Source organism: Canis lupus, chromosome 9 (assembly GCF_048164855.1).
Source record: "Canis lupus baileyi chromosome 9, mCanLup2.hap1, whole genome shotgun sequence".
NCBI classification, from domain to species: Eukaryota; Metazoa; Chordata; class Mammalia; order Carnivora; family Canidae; genus Canis; species Canis lupus.
This window is the reverse complement of record NC_132846.1, coordinates 17,495,737-17,523,567: the sequence shown is the minus strand read 5'-3', so window position 1 is coordinate 17,523,567 and position 27,831 is coordinate 17,495,737. Positions and strand designations below refer to the sequence as shown.

The 27,831-nt window shown below is 34.1% G+C and overlaps 1 protein-coding gene across 27 annotated transcripts in view; it reads right to left on the bottom strand.

Moving 5' to 3' along the window:
* Positions 1-816: 816 nt before the first annotated feature.
* Positions 817-27,831, bottom strand: part of MIPOL1 (mirror-image polydactyly 1) — a 329,604-nt gene continuing 302,589 nt past the window's right edge. For all 27 annotated transcript variants that reach the window (XM_072838324.1, XM_072838319.1, XM_072838315.1 and 24 more), the window contains one exon: positions 817-1,558. In XM_072838324.1, the coding sequence (XP_072694425.1) occupies positions 1,492-1,558 (67 nt within the window). In that variant the 3' untranslated portion in view covers positions 817-1,491. The remainder of the gene's footprint in view (positions 1,559-27,831) is intronic.

The following is a 27,831-nucleotide window of genomic DNA, read 5'->3' as shown; positions in this document are numbered from 1 at the left end:
TAGTTTAAAAAATAATTAAAAGCAGGGAACATGAGTAAATTCTAAATTTCAACTCAGTGGGATGGTTCCAACTGCCAGTTAATTTAATACATTTAATGAAGAAGAAAAAGAATTTGTTAACGTTATGATTTTTTTGCTACCCTGTGATAAAGCACGTTATATTTTCCTTCAAAGTAAAAAATAAAAAAAATCATCTCCATTGGTGTATGAAAGAATGGTGCAATAAATTATCCCGTTCTTGTCCCAAAAATAAGCAATAGTAGATAGCTTAGCTCAATCTTAAAGATAAATTATTTTATGAACTTAGAAAGATTTTCACTTTTCTACAAAATTTTCATTAATTAAATCTCTACTTGCCTATTTCATCTACTGGCCTCTTATCTATTCAATCTAAAAAAAGAAGAGATTTTTTCCTATAGTTAAATACAAAAACCTTAGTTTTATTCAAAATTTCACATGATTAGAAGTGACTGCTATGCTGTAACTATTTCAAATTATCTTTTAAAAGAAAAAGTAGGTAATCAAACTAAATTGCCAGTTTTCTTTTTTCCATGTCCTTATATTTTTACATTATAATTTTATTATATATTGGATTCCCCTCCTCCAGAACATAAATTCAAATGATAATCTAAATAAAGATAATAAAAACATAACACTTAACATGTTTGATGGCCTCTTGCCTTTTAGAGTCATGCTGGCACATGCTAATTTTCAAGCCAAAGGTGTCCCAGCCTATTAGACTTGGCAATTTCTATAGCTTCAATAGAGTTTAGACAATTACTCAGACACAACACTAAGAAATATTGACAATATGAATTTAGAAGTACACATGAACAATATCGTTTTTATTGAAAATTGTTTGCATTATTTGTAGTGAAACAAAAATCATGAAGTGAAACAAAATATAATTTTAATGTACCAAACTCTTATTGGAGCAAATTATATATTTAATTCTTGGTATTTATACTTAATATTCTTTAATACTAACAAAGATTATGTGTATGCATTGGAGGAAGACTATGTACCCCCTCATGTCTGAGCTTCTCTCATCAGTTAAGAAATAAATTCTATATTGAAAAATGCATGTATTTGAAGTTTTGACCTAACACAGTGGATTAAGGTTTAGACAATATTTACTTTGCTGTATTTTGACTCAGAAAGGGCCTTATGTGAAGATATGACCTATAACGGTCTCTCGGTAAAAAGATTTATATTAAATACAGTGAGATATAAAATAGTTACAAAATAAGCTGCAACTTTATAGCTACTCATTGGTAAAAGTCTGTAGTTAATACATTTGGATAAATAACTCAAGTCAGCAGCAAAGTGGTTAAACATTTGTGATTTGATTTTATCTCAGCTTGGAATGTGGTTGGAGTGTCCCACTTCTAACAACTGTTTGCTAAGTTAAGGCTTTAGTGTTTACACAGTGTTGAATGAAGCAGCCTGGTCACCAGATGTGATTGCTTCCCCAGACTGTCGTTTTTTCAGTCAGATCACTGTCCTCATGGTCCCTGTTCCAACCTTCTTCCTCAGGACGTCCACTAGCCTTTCCAACCTAAGTTGGGGGCAGGAGGGCGGGAAGGGGGAGAAAAAAAGAATATAAAAAGTGCAGTTATTGTCAGGAATGTTTTGGCTGAAAAAGAACAGTATTTGCCTGTGACCAAGCAGTTCTGGTAGTCATGTTAAGAGACAAAGCATTACTGTCAGCAAGACATACTGGTGCAGAGTGCCAAGTATCTGAGGTTAAAAAAACAGTAACAACACAAACTTTAACCCAGATCTTCAGATTATGTCAGCATTAGATGCTCCATGAAAAATACAACATACTCATTTCAATACATTTGCCTGCCTGCATTACGGCTGCGAATGAATCATTTTCTATGCAATGAGAAGATGGCACATGAGATGTAGAGCAGTTTCAAACTGATTTTTACCTAAGAAGTACGTATTTCAATATAGAAATACTATCAATCTTACACCTGTTACTGAGCTACATTAGTGACACATTAGTATGTTATAGAATTCTTAGGGATTAAATTTCTCCCTTCTTCACAGAGTCAGCTGATGAAAATAATCAGGAATTAGGTAGCTAGTTGGAAAAAACTTCAGTTTAGTGGCCTGAAAATAATTTAAATATGCACAAATGATTTGGTGCTAATAAACCAGACTTTCTGTACTACATTTAAAAAAAGTTTTTGAATAATATAAATAGGTTAGCAATGATTCTATAGTTTCTAGTCAAAGGTAAGTAATTTTCTTTAGTTGATTAAAAATACACCAGATATACTGAAAATAAAGTCAAAAGTTCAGAAGTCCATTCTGTAATGTTCTTAGGGTGGGAGATGACATTCATGCGGATCAGTGAGATTTTGCTTGACAAGAGATGATGGAATCAGACCATTAATTTTTTCCTTTTATTTTTTATTTATTTATTTTTTTACTGAAAACATAAAACCTCAATGAAAAATCCCGTTTGATGTTACACAGAAATCTTCCAGTTTTCATATACACAATCTTCCTCCTCAAAGACTGGTGAGCGACATAGTCTAGTCTGCTCCAGCTTGCCTCATTTATATGGATCCATGCATGAGGGTCCTTTGCAAATAAACACAGCACAGAGCTAGACACTAAAGGAATGAGGGTATTCTTAGTGTCATACATGCTAGGTTTACATGACTAATCAGCTGCATGTGACACTGAAAGCTAGCTTAAGTTTATTGGATGATTTCACATATACTGAATTGTGTTATCAAAATAAGAAGATGAAACAAAATAATTCAGTGCAACAAAAATCTGTGCTTTGAGAAATGTTAGTAATGATCTTAGAGTAAAAAGGCAAATTTTGCCTAAGTTTATTACCACAAATTTTTCAAATGCAAAAAATTATACAAAAGTATTATGTGTCCACTAAAATAGCTTCAGACTACTGAAGACTCACTGGACAATTCATTGTGTTCACAGGCCAATTTGTATTAGTTGGATTTTCCCTAGTGATAAAAACTAGTGCTATCTTATATACTCTGAAAATGATTCTGTATGATTTATACATAAATTCTTTAAGACAAAGTTTCACTATCCTAAATACTGGAGGAGGGGCAAGAAAAATATCAGTATGAAAATTTAAATGTGTTGTTAAAATATGATAGTAACCTCAATGAACTGTTAAAAAAGGACTCCAGTAGAAATATGGACAGGCCATTTATCAGCATTTTTTGGCATATATCGTAAGGAAGTCAGAAAATACTAATTTCAAGTTGGTTAGTTATATCCCTCCACTACAATATCATTTATACTACTATCAAAAAAAAAACCTTCTTCATAATGTAAAAGTATGCTGTACTCGGCAGTTACTATTATTACTATGAATTCAGAATTAATGGAATCCCATATTACTGAGATGAATTGGTGTTGTGTCCCTTTTGACTTCTCCTTTACTAATAGTCTCATATTACTTTAGTTCCTTTTTTATACCTTAGGACATATTTCCATTTCAAACTCTTATATCTTGCTAAGGTAAAAGGTTAGAAGGAAATACTTAAATATCACGTCTTGTGCTGTCTTTACTATGTTTCAACAATTACTAGATCAACCACATTCTCGGTTTATCCAGGTTGAATGATTTATGAAAATCTGATCTCAGAAATGAAAAAAATGTCAATTACTTAGTTCTGAAAAAGCTTACTGACTTCTGAAACACAATGAAGCACCTATTCCTTCCTGTAAGGAATGGAATACACCTGCCAAATGTGGACGGTGCCAACAGGAAGGTAGCTGTGTATATCTGTTGAAGCACCTTGCAGGATTGGCCTGCAGGCTATTCTTTACTGTCCAAATCAACAATACCTTTAAAAAATTATGTAGCTTACTGAATTGGGTTCCAACTGCTTTACATGTTACTCAACGATAGTTTCCCAAGGGCTTCATGACATAGGAAAGGGGTTAGAGCTAGGATTAGGATTTCTCCATTTTAAATATGAAGAAACTGAAGCAGACAAGTAAACCCTTATACGAGGCCTGTGGTAAAAGAGGAACAAATCTGGGCCCGGTTTCCTTGTTCGTAGTTCAAAGTTACTTCCACTGACTTGGATTACTAACAGTCACAGATTTCAGACTATAGGTTAATGAATTCTTTAGTTTCTTTTTTTTTTATTTTTAATTCTTTAGTTTCATTAAAAATTTTCTCAAGTTCTGACTTAAGTCAAATTGGGAAAGTATCTGTTGGTGTATTTCACCTGCCATTTTAGTAACACATTAAAAAAGTAGATTGATGATATTGCATATCTTTGGAAAATAATAGTTACAAACTGCTATTTGGTATAGTACAATTTCTATATAAACTTGAAACAATATTTAAAGCTATATTTTAGATAGAAAACTTCTTTCTTTTTATATTTTCTATGTGTTTAGATAATATGTAGGTACTACAATGGAATATGTAATTTTCCATCAGGTGAACTTAGTTATTTACCAATATTCCTAATCAGTTTACTTTTATTTTTTATTCTCAATGAATATTGTGATATATTTTAAATAGTAATTATTTTTTAAATTTATTTTTAAAATTAATTTATTTTAGAGAGAGAGAGCATGTGTGAGTGGGGTGGGGAGAGGCAGAGGGAGAGAGAGAAAAACAATCTTATGCAGGCTTCACACCCAGTACGGAGCCTTACTTGGGATTCGATTTCCTGATCCTGAGATCATGACCTAAGCCGAAATCAAGAGTGGGATGCTTAACTGACTCATCCATCCAGGTGCCCCAAATGGTAATTAATTCTTAATATTGATTATATGCCAGGAATTATGAGAAGTGAATTATACACACAATTAATTTTCATGGTAACTTCATGGAGTAGACATTATCATTGGCTGACGAAACCAAAACATATAGACAGTAATTTGATCAGAGCCCCACTGCGAGTGACTTTTGGAGCTAGGATGTGATACTAAGTCTAATTACCAACTCTTTGACATCTTTGATGTTCTATACTGCTTCCAAAGTACTACAACTTTTGAGACGTATTTTGGAATTTTGGTGGGCCTGAAGGACTCCTACTGATTACATAGATATATTTTGCAATAGAAAGGTGTGAAAACAGAACAAATTCCTCATCACCAAAAGAACTGTACCAAAGTAAAAATCTCAGTACAGGTTGTGTTTTTGAGAGTAATTTTTGTATCTGTTAATGCGAGAGTGGAAATTCTTACTGGCTTGACAGTCCTCTCTCCAGAAAAACTATTCCTTCTACTTTAGGCAATGAGGTTATCCCATCAAATGTATCTGGCTTTAAACTTTTTTTTTTTTCCCCAAGGAGAAAGAGGGAAATCCAAGAGAGATGGATAACAGCCTCTGTCTGGCAGAGGAGATAGAAGACATTTGAAATACTTAGGGTTTGCCATTAGTATCAAAGATCTTGCCTACTTTCAACCATGGAAGCAGGATAAGAAAAAGACTATAGATGTAGTTTTTTCTTTTGTGATTATGGCTGTTATTTATTTATTTATATTATTTATTTTATCACCTTTTTCTTTATGCTTTCCATACTTTCCTCAAAAAATGTTGTTTCCTTGATTCCACCTCTATGCTTGTAACTTCCAAATACATAGCCTCCATCCTAAAACTCCCTTCTGAGTTTCAGACGCACATACCCAGCTGCTGTCAAGACATCTCCTCTTGCTTATTCCATTGGCATATATACTCAGCATATCTAAAACAAAATTAATTTTGTCTCTCATGCATGTTTCACTATTTATCTTGATTAATGTTGTCATTCATGAAGTTGAAAAAATTTAGAAAAACTTTGTCTCATTTCATCTTGGACCTGTGCAAACTTTGTGATGAAACCATTAATATAGACACTGGGAAGCAATGAATGGGCTTTAACTCATCTAGTAACATCATTTGCTCTTTAGAAAGATTACACTGGCAAGAATGTAGGATGGGATGGAGGTAGGTTAGCCTATGGGCAGGAAGCCCAAATAGCTCCTGATTAAAATAATTCTAGTGAGCAAGACAACGACAACGTGAATGTATTTAAGACCATATAATTGTACACTTAAAAATGGTTAAAACAGTAAAATTCTGTTATGAAGATTAATAGTAATAAAAAATACCCTAGTGAGAGGTGAAGGCCTGAACTAGAACTATAGCAGTGCAGATGGAAAGAAGGGAATAAGTCTGAACAATATCTAGGATACGAAATTCAAAAACTTAGTGACTTTTGAGGGTATGATGGTGAGAGATGGGTGGGCAAGAAGGATTCCTCTTGGATGTCTGGTTTTGGTGACTAGATAGATAGTGGTAACTAAAACAGGATGAATAGAGGAAGAATAGAAGAATGTGTGTGTGTGTGTATGAGTTTAGCTTTTATATATAGTACATATTTATAGTACATATAAATTAGAGGTGTTGGTGGGACAGGTAATTGGGAATGTTGAGTAGACACTTAGATATAAGAGTCTGTTAAAGAGAGAATTCTAGGTTTATGATAGATATTTAAGTTCAATCAGTAAGCACTTGTTTGGTAACTCCTATGTACCAGGTATTGTTCTAGGCATTGATCATTCAAAAAACAGAACATGCTCCCTGCTTATAAGGAACAGTAAGGTGGGAAAGTAGATCTTTATATGGATTACTCAAATAAGTTATTGGTAAATGCTGTAATAAAAGGATACATAGATATTAAACAGAGACTAGTTTGGTTAGGGGAGAAGAGAAAAGGCACATAAAGTCTTCCTGATTTTGTCTGAGTTAAGTATTGAAGAATAAGAAGGAAATTGACATCTTAAAAAGGGCAGGAGTAGAGAGGAGGCAGGATGGGCATTCAAGACAGAGGAAATATCTCGAAGGCACAGAACTATGAAAAGCATGATGTGGGTCAAATGCTATTGGGAGTATGTTTTCTGAGGATCATGAAGTAAGGGGGTGGAGAATGGCCTCATTTCTATGAGGTTGAAGAGGTAGGCCATGACTAGGTTGCTCTAGGTTGTAACTGAAGCCATAGGAGTAGATGGAAATGCTTAGAGGAATAAGAAAGGAGAAGAGAAATGGGAATAGGAAAGAAACCAAATGAAAACAGATATTTAAAGTAAAGAGATTGGCAAAAGGATTTGAAGAAATAGGGAAGAAAAGATGGATCAAGTGTAGGTGATGTTACATAATCCAAAGAAGAGCATTTCAAGAAGGCAGTAATCAACAGGACTGACAGAATTTATGTCTGCTAGATTCAACTTTCCCCATGGAATGGGAGGCACAGTTCTCCACTGAAAGTGTAGGGGAAAGAACAAAGCTAGAGGAAAATGGTGAAGCTTAATGTGACAGGAAAGGGAGGTGACTTGGAATATGTCAAAGAAATATGAGGTGAGACTGATGATCCAGCTGTAGTTAGAGACTGTAAGTTTGTAGGAGATACTGATCAATCATCATAGTAGTATGACTTTTGTTTTTCACATCAGGCCTATACTTTGGGGATAAATATGGAGAGGGAAAATAATAGAAGTATTTGAGAGTTTATGACTATTTGTAGGACAAGAGTATGAGAAGACTGTGTTTTCGAGAGAAAGTGATTAAACTTAGAATTCAGATGGGGTAGAGAAGAAAGTCAGTCTTTAAGGGGTGTTAGTTCAGAAAAAATGAAAGGACTAAGGGACCAGATATCTTGATTTGTGTAGAAGCTAAAAAGCAAGAGTAGTTGGAATAAGGCTGTGGTTATTATGAAAGAGGCAATTTTGATCTTAGGACTTCAGATATAGAAAGTTCTGGCAACATCCATTATAGCTGAAATAGATAAGAGGTAAAAGTCATTAGCGTTCAAGAGACAAAGGAAAGGGTACATGACTGACAGTGATATTGAAGTTTCTAGCATGAATGCAGAAGTTGGAATAGAGAGGAAGACACTGAATCAGACACCTGAGACCCATTTAAAGGGAATGGCACTGACCAGGAGATGAGTAGATATCTTACTTAAGAGCAGAGATAGAGGGAATCCCTGGGTGGCTCAGTGCTTTAGTGCCTGCCTTCAGCCCTGGGCATGATCCTGGGTCCTGGGATCGAGTCCTACATTGGGCTTCCTGCATGGAGCCTGCTTCTCCCTCTGCCTGTGTCTCTGCCTCTCTCCCTCTCTGTGTCTCTCATGAATAAATAAATAAATAAATAAAATCTTTAAAAAAAAAGAGGAGAGATAGAGAATGAGAAAGCTGTATGGTATCTCAAAGGAGGGAGGGTTTTTACATCAATCTAGGAAAATATGAAAGTGGCAAAGGGGAACCAGAAGTATTCTCCTTCCTAGTATTTGGGTATGGGAAAAAGATAGGTGTCCAGCGGGCTCCTAAGAAATAAGTGTCCTTGATAAATTCAAGTTTCAGGTAGAATGTGTGTGTGAAACATTCAGTGCAGAAGTTGTGGATCAATGCAAGGTAGTAACAATAGAAAGAAGGTTCCAGAAAGCAGACTGAAAAGAGCGGAGATCAGAGGAATAAAGAGAAAGAGAAAGATAGGGAGGGAGGAATCACAGAGCTATGAGACAGAACAGCTAACAGATGGAGTGCACCTACTCTCACATGCATAAACTGACTGATAAGATAAGAAGTTCTTGTTCCATTTTAGCCACAAAATATAACTGAAGAATACGGACTAGGACACACTGATGCTACTAAACATGGACAGAGACACATATATTTGTGAATATATAGAGACGTGGCCACATAAGCAGGGTTCATCAATCTCACCTTTCTTCATAAAAGAACACATAAGAAATAAATATTATATGAGGAAAGAATGAAATTGAGAAAAGACAACTATTTACATTTGAAACACAATGAAGAGAGAGTTTGTAAGTGAAAAGGTGAGGATAGGAGTAGATCGGAGAAGAAGTCATGGTGAAGAAGGTAGGGTGGTAAAAATGGGGAATTGAATAATAATTATATGGCTCAAAATTATTCCTTATTTTAATTGGAAACCTGCCTCCTTGGATCTCCCGCTCATCTACCTGGACCTACCCTTTAAATCATTACCCTACTTGATTTCCATATGAGGTGTCAAAATGTTAAGAGAGCTGTCATGTCTTTACCGTATTTTATTATTTACACTTCCAGTCTTCAAATGGCTGGTACCTTAAAGTTAGACTGCTCACTATTATTTATATTCTTTGTGCATGTTCTTTAGTATGTCTATTATCTTTAAAAATATTGGCCCTGGGGCACCTAGGTGGCTCAGTTGGTTGAGGGTTCAACTCCTGCTTTGCCTCCCAAGCCAAACCAAATCTCTCCTAGATTGGACATATATAATTAATAATTGCTTTTTAATTTATGGCTACACAATAAGCCCCACAAAACAAAGTGGCTTAAAACGCAGCTGTTTTATTTAATTGTGTCAATTTGGGCTTGGAGCAGCTGGGCAATTCTGCTAGCCTTGACTGGACATCACTCATTCAGCTGCAGTCAATTGGGGCAGAGTGCTCACGTGCCTGACAGGTGGTGCTGACTTCTGCTAGGACTCTGTCTTTCTGCAGTATCTCATGCTCAAACAGGTGAGCCCAGACTTATTTACCTAGTGAACACATCAGTAAGAGTGATACTGAAATCAGTAAGGCCTCTTGAAGCCTTGTTTAGAAGTTGTACAACATCGCTTGGCTTATTTTATGGTTAATGGGAGTCACAGGTCAGCCCAGATTCACAGGGTAGGGGAATAAATTTCACCTTTTGACAAGAGCCTTTGCAAAAAATTCATGACCATTTTTGTTCCACAATACTGATATTAAATGCAAGATTTTACTTTTATCCATGTTAGATTTCATCTTGGTAAATTCAGCTACTTTTCCAGCAATTTACTATCTTCTGGCATCTTGAATTTATTACTTTTTGTACTTATGATAAACTTAGCTTTTATGCTTTTAACTTAGGTATTAAAAAATGCTGAACAAAAAACTACTGAGACAACTCTTCTAGACAACCTTACAGCATCATAATATGTATTTCTATTCAATAAGCTATGAATTCTCTAAACTGTGAAATCACTTCTTGATCTTGTCCACAAAGATATTCTGAGATAGTCTGTTAAATAACTATTAAAATAAAAGTATATTAGAATTCTTCCTCCTTACCTACCAGTTATAGAGGTTAATTCCTGAGATGCAATTAGACTTGCAAAGACCCAGTATATATGATAACTGGGAACAGCCTGGCTGCCAGAGCATAATAAGCACTCAGTGGGTATATCAGTGAGGGACTGGGTGGGTCTGCAACAATGGTAACTGGATTGGCTATAGAGTGCCATCCAAAAGCACTGTTAACTATTTCAGTCAAGTACCTAACGGGCTTAATTTGGGCTCTAACAGATATCCAAACAGGTCTACCTGATGATCTATGGCATGGAAACAAGAGTTTCTGGGCTGTGGGGATATTTGGCAAATATGATGAGTTTGTACACCATTGCTTGCTTAAGTTGACATCATGCACAGTATGGTCCATAGCACATAGCACTTACTCTATTTTTAAATTTAATTTTGAGGATTGATTTACCTGTGTTTCAACACTCAAGATAGATTTACTGAAAAACTTCACTGAAAAGTCCATGCGTCATTCTTTATTAAAAGTGAATAATAAATTCCAAAATATTACCAACCTAACCACACTATGACGGTATCATGCATTTTTGCCTTACCAAAAAAGACATCATCTTTTTTTTAATAGGTTCACTATTAAATAGATATGGACTTAGAAACATATCTTGTTTTTTGTAAAATTTAAAGCCTAAAACATTTTTGTATTCTTGTTAGCAAACTCACTGTTAATAATAAATTGTGGTTAATTTGGAAATGGGCATTATTTATTTATCTCCAACAGGAAATTATAACATTGATAGCTAAAATAAGATTTCAAATATATTTATACTAGAGAAAATGAGGGAAAATTGATACTGGCAGGAATATAGAAAGCCAAAGTAATTATCCCCAGGCCAATTTACTGAAGGAAAGAAGATATAGGATAATTATCTACTATATAAATTAATATAAACTATTTTGCAAAGGACATCACAAATATTTCACTGTAAGTCATAATAAATAGGGATTCTACATGAGTACCACTTTTTAAGATTTTAATTATAAAACGGATTTATAAGATATTTGTCTATTTCTCAGAAAACTTTACCAATGCAAGTGACTAGGAAAACTTTTAAAAAGTCTTGGCAAAAAGATTGTCAAAAATCTTAGCCTGGGGCAGCCCCTGTGGCTTAGAGGTTTGGCACCGCCTTCAGCCCAGGGGGTGATCCTGGAGATCCGGGATGGAGTCCCATGTTGGGCTCCCTGCAGGGAGCCTGCTTCTCCCTCTTCCAGTGTCTCTGCCTCTCTCTCTGTGTCTCTCATGAATAAATAAAATCTTAAAAAAAAAAAGAACTTAGCCTGGGGGCGCTGGGGCGGCTCAGTCAGTTTAGGGTTTGACTCTTGATTTAGGCTCAGGGTTGTGGAATTGAGCCTGGCCTAGGGCTTCATGCTCAGTGGGGAGTCTGCCTACTTACCCCCCAAAATCAATCAATCAATCAATCAATCTTTAAAAACAAAAATCTTAGCCTGGTTAACATGTCATTGATAAGTTTACATGGATATGTTGTAACAATCAGAATCAAGCATTTGTCTACCCTGTTAATCCTCATAAAATTTTTGAGATTAAGTACAAACCAAGGAATGCATTTAAAAAGGCTCTCTTACTACCAACTTGATTCACTGTGTTCGGGTCTCTCCAATATTTTACTATTATCATGAGATTTAAGAACTCCCATCAGTACTGAAATGTAAACTTACTTAAATGTAAGTAGTTTACTACATGTAGTAGTTACTACTACTACACTACACTACTACTACTACATAGTAGTAGCCTACTATGTAGGCTGAAGCATAGTACATGCCTAGGTTTTGTTTAAATACATTCAGTAAAAAACCCTACATTCAGCAAAAGCTGAGCATTCTTGGCTCTAGTTTTCTAGTTTTGACCTAAAAATAACTTTCAAATCAGTAAATTGAGTATACATTGTTTTCACAACCTCCACTATCCCAAATACAGTATGATACACAGGAAATAAAGTTTACCAAATTATTATGGTTCTCAAAATGATTTGGGGTCATGTCTTCCCTACATGTCTAATAAAGCAGTCCAAGTAACATTTGTTTTACTTGGGAAAGTTATGGGGCAGAACTGTAAGAGTGGCAAAGTTTGCCTTTATTTCCAAAAAAGCTATGTTGTATAATTTGATATTGATAATTTTTTATGAAGATATTGATAATTTTTAAAGCAGAATTCTACCAGTAATAAGGAAATCTAGAGAGAAAACCACAACCAAAAACTAAAATTGAATCTAACGCTGAGCAGAAATTAACCCAATGACACTTCTTTCACTTCCCATTAGGAATCTAGTCCTCTATGGGGCACCTAGGTGGCTCAGTCAGTTAAGCATCTATCTGCCTTTGGCTCAGGCCATGATCTCAGGGTCCTGGGATGGAGCCCCATTTAGGCTCTGCATTCAGGAGGGAATCTACTTCAGGATTCTCTCTCTCCCTCTATGCCTCCCCTGCTGCTTGCTCACCCTGTCTAAAATAAATAAATCTTTTCTTAAAAAAGGAATCTAGTTCTCTCACATTCTCTTGTCTTTGACTCTTAATATTAGCCTTAAAAAAAAGTTTTTGAGAACAATGTTGAAAAAAAGGCTACCAAGAGTATCTGCATTTTATTATGAAACAAAATATAGGGATCCCTGGGTGGTGCAGCGGTTTAGTGCCTGCCTTTGGCCCAGGGCGTGATCCTGGAGACCCAGGATCGAATCCCACGTCGGGCTCCCGGTGCATGGAGTCTGCTTCTCCCTCTGCCTGTGTCTCTGCCTCTCTCTCTCTCTCTCTCTCTGTGTGTGTGTGACTATCATAAATAAATAAATAAATAAAAAAATTGAAACAAAATATACCCAAATCTGTGAATTTCTTGTACTGAAATTTTATTTATTTATTTATAAAAAGATTTTATTTATTTATTCATGAGAGACACAGAGACAGAGGCAAAGACATAGGCAGAGGGAGAACCAGGCTCCCCATGGGGATTCCTGGGATCCTGACCTGAGCCAAAGGCAGATGCTCAATCACTGAGCCACCCAGGTGCCCCCCGATACTAAAATTTTAGATATAAAATTAGAGGCAAATACCAAAACAGATATATTTTGGGGATTATATTATCTCTTAAATGAAAACCAGGAATGTGATTATCATCTCTGTCTATATATAAAATTGTCCTTGTTTGTTGTCAAGTGATATTTTTGGCTGGATCTGCATCAATAAAAATAAAATAATACTAAGAAAAGGAAAACAAATTGTGTACATGCTGTCAACAATATTTAGTTTTAAAACATCATCACTAACCATTTTACTAATTAGCTTGATTTCCTGCATAAATTTTAAGATAGATCCAATTCAATCATTTCCCATAAATTATTTTGCTGTATAAAAAATATTTCAAGTAACTAGAACAAAGGATATAAATAATATGGATAGATTAATTTAGCTCCTCAGATATGTCATTATATAAAGCATTATTAGAAGATATCATTATCTTTAAAGAATTATCACTCATTCATTCAGAAATTAAGCAGTAAATTTGGATTTATCTCTGAGATTAAATAGAACATAAAAAATCTTAGTACCTGCACACTCAATTGTGCTTATATTATGACATTCTTTATTCAATGTCACTAATATCTAAGATAGACAAGATGCTGAAAAGTTATCTCTTATTTTATTTTTAAAGATTTCATTTATTTATTTTGAGAGTGCACATGAGCAGGGGGAGGGGCAGACGTAGAGGAAGAGAGAATCTCAAGCAGATTCCATGCTGAGCAAACATTTGCTGTATTCTATGTAACTTTGAAAAATCAGGCTTGTCAATCAATCATAATATCATAATATAATAATATCATTAGTATTAATTTTGATGACTAGTAAATAAAAGTCAAACATAAAAATTATATAAAACTTCATGTTCTTTACTTTTGCTTTACCTCATTTTAAAATTAGAACATGGAAGAAGGAGTAAAGCTTTATTTCCTTTGTTACAGTATCTCCAAGGTAATTTTATTTCAAATTTTGGATTTTAAAATAGTAACTGGTTATCATTTTACCCCGGGCTTCGTTAAGACTTTGTTAGTATATGAGATGTCTAGATGTCTGTTGGATTCCAATTAGTCTATGGCAGCACTAGTAAGTGGATGATACTATTAGCAAAGTACTTACAGAAGATAATAGAGTATTTCGCTTAAATCTCCTAACTTAACATCAGAAAGTGACTGAGATAATAGGATGAATTAAGATCAACTGACAATTTTATTGGACTCTTTCACTTTGTCTACGAGAGGATATTCAAATCCTATGTAAAATTCCCAAGAAAATTCAATACCAGTAACAAGCCTCCATAAGGGCAAGTACAATGTGTATTTTATTCATCACTGATACTTGGTAACTAGCAGAACAGGCTGTCAAAAATCAAGTATTATTTACTTGTTTGTGAAAAGATACTACACAGGGAATAAGGAGTAAAGGAATTTCATTTACATTCTCAATTCTAAAAAATGGATTGAAATTTTGATGATAACCCCTAAAAGCAGTTTTCAAGAATAAAAAAGCAAACTACTCCATGTGAAGACTTGTAGTAAATATTTTTTCAAGGGCCCTTGCAGAACATTAAATAATAAAGCAGTTATCTGAATAGATTCCTCTCATTTTAAATGGAGGGAGTTTGGGAGCTTGGTGGGAAAGATGTTAAATGAAATTTCACCCTAAGTAAGAAATAAGGTAAGGTTATCCTTTCTGCTTCAGGAGAGATTTAATTAATGTGATAACAATGAATTACTGTTTCTGAAAACCAGCATTGTCACCTCTTCTTTTTGATTCATATTGGAAGGAGCATAAATGAACCATACAAAGAAATGAAGTTGCCATGGATGTGGATTACTGATGCACCTTGTATGGGAGAAATATCAGAGTAAAAAATAAGCAGGCACATGACAAAAAATAGGAAAAACAAGTAGATAATGAGGTCAATCATTTTAATGCTTTCATTAAAAACTCTTGATTTCTGGGGCACTTGAGTGGCTCAGGTGGCAAAGCATCTGCCTTCAGCTCAGGTCATGGTCCTGGGATTGAGCCCCACATTGGGCTCCTGCTCAGGAGGGAGTCTGCTTCTCCCTCTGCTCCTCCTCCTTTGCTCACGCCCTTTCACTTTCTCTCTCTCTCTCTCAAATAGATGAAATCTTTAAACAACAAGAACAACTCTTGATTTCTAAGAATTGAAACAGGGTATGACAGTGGCATGTTGAAAAAGGATGCAGATTTGTGGGAAGATTCCTTTTCCTTTTCTTATTCTGGCTTTTCTGTTCTGTTCCTGCTCCCCAGCTTCTAGGATAACCCATATATGACCACTTGCTTAAGTTACATCTGAAAGTACACAGAAATTCTTTATTTCTTTTAGACTGAAATGGACTGTTTGTTGGTTGTATCACTGTCCTATTTAAGATATCAGTCTCACTATTTTCAGAGTGCCTTCTGTTGAAAATTAAGAGTGATAAGTCATTTCCTTCTAAGTGTTTTGAAAACTGTTCAATAATATTGTCCTTAAAGTTTGTTTCCTATGAAGAACTGATTCTTGGTTTCAAGATAAAGATATAGTAAATAGAAGTTTGAGGTTTAATCTTTTTCATGTTATTATTAGGCTGCTAGGTAGTCACTGCTAATTTTTGGCAGCTTAAAACTGTATGTTATCAGACTCAAATATTTTATATAGAGTCCTAAATTCTTTATATAAATAAGAGAAATTAATCTTTCTAAAACATCGAAATTTAGCAAAGTAATAAAATCATGAAAAAGATTTCTCTGAAAAGTTTATGATACATAATAGTCAAAGAATATATATTATTTAACTAAAACTGCCATCAGAACAACACATAAAAGAGAAAATGTTATAAAGATCAATACCACATATATAAATAGACTTTCCTCTATTTAAAAAACTGTCTACTCTACACACACACACACACACACATATATATATATATATATATATATATATATATATATATATTTGTATTTTATAGATAAGGAATTCTGGATACACAGGAAGATGAGCATTTCTGACTGATTTTCATTTCTTTCTGATTTTTATATGCCACTGGTAAATGTAATTTCCATTCTTTAATATCCATTCACTTCACAGCTAATACTTTTCAAGCACCATAGAAGACTTGAAATTAAATCACATACATCTTTCTTATATGTGTTAAAGTGTTAGTATTAGGGATTAATGGGCTTTATTCTCAGTATCAGGATTATTCATTGGTAGTATGTTAGTGACACAGGGGCGCATTAACTCTTTTGAGCTGACAGGACATTAACAAACTGCTTCAGAGAATGAGTTATAATGATCTCAAATGTGAATTATACTTATGTTCTAATTTATTTACAGCGGGTAACTTATTCACCAACCTAAGATAGATTTTTCATATGGTTTCCTTTAGACTTACAGTATCTGGACTGTTAACAATACATACAAATTTTTATACTCTAGAAACTACCATAAATTTGGCAGCAAAGAAAATAAATAAGGCCTTATATATTTGTAATGATTCTGACTTACTAAGTATTAGAGAGTAATTTGTATGGCCAATGAGAACTATTATCTTAATTGGTAGAGCAATTCTTGTGTGTGTGAAGAAAATAGCCTCAAACCCACCTTCTGATAAAATCATAAAGGTTTTTTCAAATATTCTATAAGCATGATACATGAACTATAATTTATTATTATTTTCCCTTAGATTAGTTTAGATTTGGGCAATATTTTAGTGTTTACATCCTCTGGTATGTGTTTCATTACTTTACTTTGGTGGAAATATTTTAGTAAATAACCTAGATGATATGAGGGAATAATTTTTGTAAATCTGTGGTAATAACCTATCCTCAGTATGTGCATTTTGAAACAAAATAATTATAAAAATTCTTTCTATATGCTGCTCTCAGCTGCTTATATCTGACTTTTAAATATTTGCCCACCAGCCTGGTTCAGTTAATTCTGATATCGCTAATGATACCACCTCAGGAACTGATCTGCTGTTCGCCCAGTAGAGGAGTTACGTATTGCCTTTTGAAGAATGACACCTCAAACCACAGCCTTGACATTTGGCCTATCTTTGAATGGCTTGAGATACAGCTCTTAAGAATAATCTTTATCATTCAGAATAATTTTGGACATTCTGACTTTTAGCACTAAACTCTACAGAAAGAGTTTAATTATATGGGAAATAGGGTTATATAATCTAAATTGCTATCATTCCAAAGACATTCTCATGGGTATTTCTATTATTCCCAGAGAAGAATCCTTAGAAGCCTTCCCTTCTTTTGCTTTTCAGTTTCTGGAAGCCAATTTTGATGAGTTTTATATCTGCCATCTGACAGTACTGTTCTCAAACTCAACTTAATATTTTTTCTCATAAGTTTATAAGTTAGGGTTACATAAAAAGAAAATGAAATTAGTTCTTAGCATTGAACTAAAGACATTCTATTGATGGCACTGTGTCGTTTCTATTTCTTAGCCAGAAAATCTTAAAATATCGACTACTTCTTTACCCTTCGCATCTCTTTAGTCACCAAATCATAGTTTTTCTCTATAGTGTTTCTGATATGAATCCCTTTCTTCTATTCTCACCATTACCAGCACAGGTTGTCTGTTATTATACTATATTATTATCATTGCTTCTTAGCTGATACTTTTATTTCTAAAACCAACCTGCTTCAATTAATCTGCCATAGTGCTAAGGGAGCCCAGTGTTCCTAAAATGCGACTTCTTTCAAGTAACCTTTGCTGCCTTCAAAACTCTACATTGGTTTCTTATTCCCTATCACATGAAATCTAACTGCCTTTGCATACTTGTGAAGGCTCTCAGTAATTCAGCCTACTTCACCTATCTGATATCCCATAGGAATCTCTGTTCCTGCCAGGTTGACCTCTATACTATCTCCTCTCATATAATATACTCATACGTGTACCCTTGCTTCATTTATGCTGTTTCTCTCTTCTATACTCTCTTCTTTCCTCTCTGCTTATTTGTATCCCACTCATTCTAGAGGGCAAAGTTAAATTTCCTTGATGCCTTCCTTTTTCTCTGTGTTATCCATACTGAATAATTAATAGGTTATTCACTATATTCATTCTATCCTATGAAATGATTTTTTTTTAAAGATTTTATTTATTTATTCATTAGAGACACACACAGAGAGAGGCAGAGACACAGGCAGAGGGTGAAGCAGGCTCAATGCAGGGAGCCCGATGTGGGACTTGATCCCGGGTCTCCAGGATCACACCCTGGGCTGAAGGCGGTGTTAAAACGCTGAGCTACCTGGGCTGCCCCATGAAATGATTTTTTAAAAAGTGGAATATATACATGAAGTATATATATACTAGCATTACAGATACAAGATGTCTTATTCTCTTCCACTCAACAATTCCACTTCCAGGAATTTGTGCCCTTTCTAACTTTTTAGCTAGAAGTAAGTATGTTCACTGCAGCACTATTTGGAAACAACTAAATACCAATGCCCTAAGCTTCTCTTATGGGCAAGAGCCTTATAGCATACCACCAAATTTAATAGAGTGCTAAGTACATGATACAATGTTTTTTTTGTGAGTTTTTACAAAGCTTTCTCTGTATTTTGTAATAACAGTAACAGACGAAAATAAAATCCAAATTTGCTGCTTCTCCCCATATTTCCAAAATCCCGAATCTTTTCAAGAAAAGATTATATGTTTTTAATTCCATGTAGTATGTAGTCAGACCAAGAAACTTTTTGTATTAAGCTGACAATGAAATGGCTAGGAGGAAAGGTATTGCCAGCTGTAAAGGAATAGTTGAAAGAGTTCATCTTACTCATAATTGTTACCTTTTGCCAAAAAGTTTTCATAGGCAGCATGCTTCTAATGCTATGTACATACACCCAAAGTCTTAAACCATTCATATTAACCTGTCAAAAGTGCTGGTCCACTATTTTGACATGCTTACTGAGAACAGTAGATGACTTACTATCCTCAAAGCAAGCTATTAACTCCTGTCTAAACTTTCTCAATCTGAACTACTGTAAGGCAGCTCTTTGATGGGATGCACACTCTGCCTTTTTCAGCTTCACATCATTCTGCTCTATTGTGTGCCAATGTCTTTGAGGGCTATAAAAAATCCATATTTAAAAAAGGATAGAAATTAAGAATAATTTTTCTTAGTCCTTGTGCCATAAGAAGTACATCCAAATTAAATTCCTGCTATCACTATATATCCTTATATATATAGCTTTTATAATTTAGGTCCTTCTTACCATAGAAAGTATTTATGGTAATGTATTTTATAATTAGAGAACAAGATGAAATATTATCTATCTACTCTAAAAAACTCAGCACCATATTTCTCTTTTTCATATACCTAAAGAGATTTAAAATCTGCAGTTCTCCAATGACACTCTATAACTAGTTTAATTGTTTTTCTAATTAATAGAAACCTTTTCTCGTAATTCTAAATACTTTTTAACTCAATAATTCCACTTCCAGGAATTTGTGTCTCCTGCAGTAACTACAGATATGTGCAAATATTAAGCTGCAAGGATGTCCACTGCAGCAGTATTTAAAGCAACTCAATAGTAACAATAATGAATTAGTTAAATAAATTATGGTACAACCATACGATAGATTTAGAGCTATTTAGACCACTTAGTAAAAGATTATGTATAACATGAAGGTCTTCATCATATATTAAGTAAATTAGGTCATAAAATTGTATGTCATTTATGAAAACATTTTGTAAGAATGCCAAGTTGCTTAGTGATACTTAAATTCTTTCAAAAATTAATGTAAATGATTTTAGTAACTTGAAAAAAATATATATTATGATTAAAAAGCACTTTTAAAACGTGTGGCCTATCAAAACAGCATTAATTAACATGTCTCTTGGTAAAGATGAACACATGCAGATAATAACTAAAGTGAACAAGAGGGTGTTTAAAAGAGAAAAATGTAACCTCCTTCTTTCTTTTCCTATTCTCATTTATTTTTTGCTGAATTCTCCCCAGGTATAGGAGTCCTATGAGACTGACAGAGCTTAAAAGTAATGTGTAGCTGTGAAGTATTTATATTCAGTATACATGCTATTCACAGTTTTATAATTTTATTTCTTTTTTTTAAGATTTTATTTGTTTATTCATGAGACACAGAGAGGTGGAGACATAGGCAGAGGGAGAAGCAGGCTCCCCGTGGGGAGCCCGATGTGAGACTGATCCCAGGACCCTGGGATATTGACCTGAGCCCTGAGCCAAAGGTCGAAGCTCAACCACTGAGCCACCCAGGTGCCCCTATAATTTTATTTCTTATGCTAGAAATTTCTCAGAAGAATAAATGAAGGGGAGATATGCCATACAAAGATTTATTCTGTTGTTTTTTAACATCACATATTAAGGCTGTACAATTTTGTTAAGTATTTAAAATATTTTAAAAAATGATTTGAATTGAAAGAGACAGATTTCCTTACACAGTCAAGGCTCTCTCAGGTACTTCTCTTTCATCTCCCACACCCTAATGAAGCCAATCCAGCATCTAAGCATTCAAGCCTCATTGTGTTTGGATCCTGTTTGTTCTGTCTATGCAGGATATTTACTTTGGAAGGGGAGATTAATGGCTGAAGAACATGACTAAATAGCTTATTTGCGAAGATAAACCAACCTGAATTAGTATTAAGGTATAAAAACACATTGGACTACTAATTAATAAAAACAACCTTTTGTTTAAAAGAAAAAAATCCACAAAGACCATGGTTATAAATATTTCTAATGCTTTTTCTAGCAGATAATCTTAAATAATAATAATAAAAAACCTCAAATAAGCAACCCAAGAGAAGGCAAGCTGCCTTATACAATTCCACAATATAACAAGTCTGACGCTGTAAGAGAAAAAAAAAAACACAATTTCTCCATTAAAAAATAATGTAAGCTAAGTTTTAAATGGGGAAAAATGTTCATAGTACATTTAATAAGAAGCTGATATATTTACTATCCTAAGAGGTCTTAAAAGTCAATAAACAATCCAATACAGAATGGGAAAAAGTCATGAACAGGCAATTCAAATGCAAAGAAAAATATATTGTGAATAAAAAAAACATATTTAAAGTAGTGTATATTGAAATGAGATGTAATTTTTTATCTTTCAGATTGGAAAGTTAAAAATTTTAATAATACCAAGTAGTAGTAAAGCTTGGGGAAACAGCATTCTTATAAATTATTAGTTATTGATATAACTTTTTAAGAGAACAGTTTGGCAATACTTAGAGTTAAAAAGGCAGTTTTTTTGAAACTTATGTTTTTCATTTCTAGGAATTTATCCTATCAATCTGTGAAAAACTATATATAAATATGTTTAAAGGAGGCTGTTCACATGTAACAGTTTGTAACAGCAGATTAAAAAAAAAATAAGCAAGCCCAAATTCCTTTCTTATAGAATTTGCATTTTAGTCTGCAAATATGCATAGAGCTGCAAATAGGCTCTATATGCATGGAGCAATTTTTAAATATTCAAATTATAATTTTATAATGTTTTGATTGGCTAGAAATTAACAACTGGTGCTTATATTTTTAAAGTCTGTAAGGAAGTTGATAATATTTTAGAGACTAATTTCAAAGTTAATTTTTTTAAGCACCATATAAACATACACATTTGCCTTCACTTTTCTTGGACACATCAGTACAAATTGTTATTCATGAGAGACAAAATGCTTTGCTTAAAACAGTGATCACATTAACAGAATTGTGAGGAAAAAGTCTTTAGGGAAAAGGCCAAAATAGCTTGCATTTGGGCTCCAAGAAAACCTGATGCTCTAAAAAACATTTTTAATTGTTTCTATAGTTTGTCTTCTCCTTTAGTGGCCCATCCCTCAAAAGCCAGCTGGAGCTTGTAATAAAAGGACATCTTTTCCAGATAAAACCACAAATCCCTCTTTAAAAAATCTTTAATGTGTTTCTTTTTACTTAACCCACTAATAGGTGGTTATGCATCTCACTCCATGGAACTTAACTGACTTATGAAAACAACAATGAAATAAAGTTTCGGAGAAAATGTTGAAATATAGAAAGTTCCCACTTGTGACAAATTCCTGAAAATAAACTTAGCTTAGTCTATTTTACTGCTGGTATTAATGCTGCCATAATACTACTGGTATTATAAAGCAGCATATATGTAACAACTACCCTGACCAGAGCATTGCATAAATATTAGCTTAGAGAGGCTAATATTCAATAAAATTATTAAAATTCTTCTTTTAATGTAGTTCTCACACTGTTGTGATTCCTCTGTTCCTAAATATTAAACAATTTTAGAGATGCCATAATCTTTTAGACACATTAAAAAGTCATTAGAAATATTCTCTGCTTTTTTCCATTGATACTGCTCACTACTGAGGGATAGTCAATATGCCATCGTAGAGGAGTGGGTGAGATCTTTCCCTTTTAACTTCAATGATTGGTATCATACATATAACAATAATGTAAAATCTTCACCAGGCATTCTTACTGTTAATTTATCAGGTCCAACTACCTTTTTATGGAAAAGGCTATGTTCACTATATTCATAATCCTTTAATGTGTAATTCCAGAATTCATAAAGCTCCTAAAAGCCAAAAGATTTTTATAAGCTTGCTGCAAACTCTTGTAGCAGTAAAACCTGAGGGTGACAATTCATATATTTCACTGCAGAAATATTCATGTGTTTGCTTATCTTGTGCTTCTCTAGAACAATTGGGGTTTTATAGTAAATGAGAAAGTATACATCATATTACCTTTATAAAATTTGAAAAATTCTGAATTCTGAAACATATATAGCACCAAGAGCTTTAAATGAAGGATGCAGATCCATTTAGGTTCTGTGTTGTTATTTCTTTAGTTGGTGAATATTGTACCTATGCCATAGCATATTTGATATTTCAAAATCATTCTGGGGAAGAGGCTGAATCCTTAATTTTACATAATTTTTCTATAGTATGTTCTTCCAAAGGGTAATCAAGACTTCTAGAAACATAACCCACAGAGTTAATGGAACATGCATGCTTTTTACAAATATAAACCTTCCCTGCCTGACCCAACTTTTCCTAGTGTCCCTATAGTACTATACATTTCTTCTATTATACTATTTATTTGTCAATATCCCTTTCTAGAATATAAACTTAGTGATGACAGATGCTGCTGTCTTTAATCTTATTTATCAGTGATTTCCACTTGGTAGATACCCAGTGTCTACCTCAACACTTGATGAACAGTACATACTTGATGAAAATAATATTTGAATTGGAGAGCAGAAGAAATAGTTTCAAAAAAATTTCTAAGTACCTTCGGATAATTCAAGGTACAAAGAAAAGCATGGGTACTATTCTCATTATTTAGAACTCCTTTTAGTATGATTTTACCAAAATATTTTAACAGCTGTCCATATACTGACATTTCTATTGTGGAAATAATCATGCTTTTTATTATTTCAGCTTATTTTTGGTAATCTTTCATATTAATTATTGTAATTCCTTGTCATTTAAAAATAAGCCTCAGAGGTGCCTGGATGGCTCAGTAGGTTAAGTGTCTGCTTTAGGCTCAGGTCATGATCTCAGGGTCCTGGGATTGAGTTGGGTGTCAGGCTTCTGCTCAGTGGGGGGCCTGCTTCTCCCTCTCCCTCTGCCCCTGCTCTCTCTCTCATTCTCTCTCTCTCAAAAAAAAAAAAAAAAAAAGCTTCAGTGTTTAAATACTTATACTGATGACTTAATTTTTCGCTGAATTTCCATTGCTACTGAATTTTAAAAACTATGCTTAACATCATTAATAGCATCAATGTCAATAGCAAATGGATTTGAAGTGCCAATAAAATTGCTACATTTCAACATACATCCAAATAATATTGACTGGTTTTCTACATTTACCATAGCTGAGCGCTTCCCCCAACCCCTGGCCCATTATTTTATTTTTCTCACTTTTACTAGTAGGGTTGGCTTAAATCTTGATTTAGATTCTCTGTATTCACTTAAAGGAAGTAAAAATCTAATTCCTCCTTCCTTGTTTCTTACATTAGCTAGCTGCACTAGAGTTTTAAGATAGAAATTTCTAAGTAGGAAGCTATCCAGAACTAAGAGCACCACAGACAGATACAACTAAGTGCCCTGTTCACGATCCATTAGTTTCTGAATATGTATGATTCTTGGTACTTAATTTTGGGTGAGGCTTTGGTTTCTTGACAAGTTCTGACCCTGTCGTGACCTTTAGTTTCTTTAGACAGGATCTTGTAGATTTTCAGAGGATTGTGATGATATCCTAAGGTCAGACTGTGACTGTGCATTTTCCCACAACTATCACTGCTCACAGAGCAGTAGATTAACTGAATGTCTTACTGACTACCATTTTCAGCTACGTAAGGTCCAAAAAAAGTGACTTAACTTTTAAAAAAACTTCATGGAAGGCAGTTTCTGACATTCCCAATGGTTCCTGCCTCCTGGTATTCACACCACTGTGTACTCCCCTCCCCATTGGTGTGGAGTGGACCAACTGACTTGCTTCTAATGAATTGAATATGGCGAAAGTGATGAGATATTACTTCTGTGATTAGATAAAAGTCTATGACTTCCATTTAGCTAACTTACTCTCTTGCTTGCTCATTTGGATAAAGCTACCTGCTATGTCATTAGATGCTATATGAGGAGGCCCACATAGCAAGAAACCAAAGGCCTTGAAGTCTTGCATGTGAAATGAATTGAGGCCTTAGTCTAAGAGCTTTTGAGATCTTAATCCTGACAACAGCCATGTGAATCATCTAGAAAGTAGATTTTTACCAGTTAGGCCTTGAGATGATGCAGCTTTGTGAGAGACCCAGTCAGAGGACCCAGCTAAGCTGCGCTGAGATTCGTGACCCACAGAAACTGTGAAATAGTAATTGTTTTAAGTCACCAAGTTTTGGGGTGATTTGTTACATAGCAATAGGTAACTAAACTAATATAAATTTCAAAAACAAAACATTTTTGTTCTGAAACAAAATACAACATAAAATTATGGTTTCAAATTATACATGTCTGGTTAATATGTATCCATTATATCTTTTAATATGATACAAGTTCATCAGTAGCAGGAAATACAAATAGCAAAGAAGATTTCTGGCACAAAATATTGACAACCTATGTTTGAATGACAGAGTTTTAAAACCTAAACTGATCTTTGGCAAGATGGTTCAATGAAAACTTTTATTTTTATTTTTTTATTTTTTCAATGAAAACTTTTAGATAAAAATGATCTATACTATTGGAAGAAAAAAATTACTAGTGTTCTTGGATCATGGCTGGTATAGCAGCCATCAAACACAACACAGGATGTTATCAGGCCTCATATAGCCTAATGGTAAGATTATCAAACAAGAGAACCACAGGTTAGGGGTGTCTGGGTTGGTTGGTTGGTTAAAGATCTGCCTTCGGCTCAGGTCATATCAGGGTCCTAGGTTGAGCCCCCACATCCAGATTCCCTGCTCATCTGGGAGTCTGCTTCTCCCTCTCCCTCTGCTGCTCCCCCCACCTGCGTGCTCTCTCTTACTCTCAAATACATAAAGCCTTAAAAAAAAAAAAGAGAACTGCAGGTTATCCTCTTTTCATTAGAATTTTTAATAATAGGGATCCTTGGGTGGCGCAGCGGTTTGGCGCCTGCCTTTGGCCCAGGGCGCGATCCTGGAGACCTGGGATCGAATCCCACATCGGGCTCCTGATGCATGGAGCCTGCTTGTCTCTCTGCCTGTGTCTCTGCCCCTCTCTCTCTCTCTCTGTGTGACTATCATAAAAAAAAAATTTAAAAAAGAATTTTTAATAATAAATATAACTAATATAAATCCCAAGTACTTTCTTAAATTGACTTATTAACATTTTGAAGGATTATCTGTTATAATGTAAGTTTTTTGAGAACTTAAGACCTCCATAAGGATGCCCACCTGATGTCCCACACACTACTCAAACTTGTAAAAATGTCTTTCCATTTCAACTCTGTTTTTCCTCTAGTCTTTCCAGCCTTAATAAATAGTATTTCCATCTATCAGTTTGCTCAAGACAAAAATTTGGGAGTTCTCCTTGATACACTTCATCCCATTCAGAAAGTCTACTATCCGGACACCACGTGTGTTTCAAGTCCCTCTTCTCTCCATCTTCGAGGACACTCCCCTGGTCCAAGTCACAATGATTTCTCCCCAGAGCTATTCCTTCTTAATGAGTCTCTCTACTTCCATTCTTGTCCTACTTCCACTGTTGCAATTTATCCTTCACACAGCAGCCTTTAAATCTTTTAAAAATGCAAATAAGAACATGTTCCTTGATTAAAATCTATCAATGATTTCCACTGCTTGTAAGATAAAGTTTAAAAATGGAAACTAACAGAAACATCTTAACAAGGGTTTCAAGGTTCTTCAAGCTCTGACTCTGCATAGAACTCTATCCTCCTTTTCTGTTCCAAGCTGCCCTCTGGCCACAAAGATCCTCCTGAATTCAGTGTATCAAATGTCCCAAGTTCTTTGCTTTGGCTTCCACATGGAAGGTTTTCCTGTGGCTAATCTCCACTTATACTTCTGTTCCTAGCTTCTTCCCCTAACAGTGTCACTGCCATGACATACCGCAGCTGTTTACAAAATATTTGTTGAAGAGAAACATGAATAAAATTGTTCAAGATTGTGCTATTGTAATTACAATTGGGAAAATATTTAAATTATGGCCTTTCATCCATTAGGAATGTCTTCTTTCACCTTTTTTATTTAGAATGAAATACATTAGCTTCAAGATCAGAAAAAAATCTATTTATATTTGGCATGGTTATTATAATTCATCTATTTACCCTCCTCAATCAACCCAACTATAATAGCTTATGTTTAGGTTTTCACTTTATAATAACTAATTAAGACATCTATATCAATTAAGCCAAAAATTAAATACAAACAATCACTAGGACTAGTAGTTTAAAAGGGCTATTTCTGAAAGTGACGACATCTTTCAGGAAAACAATATCAAAGAAATGTCTTATCACGGAAGCACAATCTTAGACTTGACCAAATTTCATTGAGTAATAAAACATTACAATAAGAAGGAATTATTTTAAAATGAGCAAGATGACATGATTGTTAAAGTAAATTCTTCAATGCTTCATCTTATTCTCTTTTAAACACATTTACCTAATCAATGTAGTTTATTATGTTTAAATTGTCACTTAAATGTTATTTAAAAGCTTTTAATGCATTTTTGCTATCTATTATAATATGATACAGAAAATGTATGAAACCAATATAAAATTCAATTACTAAGGATAAAAATTTTATTAACAGGTCTCAGTTTCATTCCCTAAATAAGAAATATGATTCATATTTATTAATTTGTTCAAAGATATCACTAACATGTAGCTCTTCAGAATAATTAAAGTATATTTGTAGGATATAAACATTTTTATTGTTTTACTAGTTCACTGGATTTATTATTAAAAAATTATGAGCAACACTATGACCAATTTATACCACACAATAAATGATGTATTCTATGAAAGACAAATGTTTTCAGAGTCAATATAATCACAGCATACCTTTCGTGGACTCATGTGTTCATTTACAGTTTGCTTATAATTGCTTCATGGAGATAGGAGTTTGTGCATTACAAAAAGACTTTATTGATTTATTAGTTACAGAATATACTAAGCATACTCAGAAAACTGGAAAAGCTAGCTCTGAGACTAGTATCATAACGGC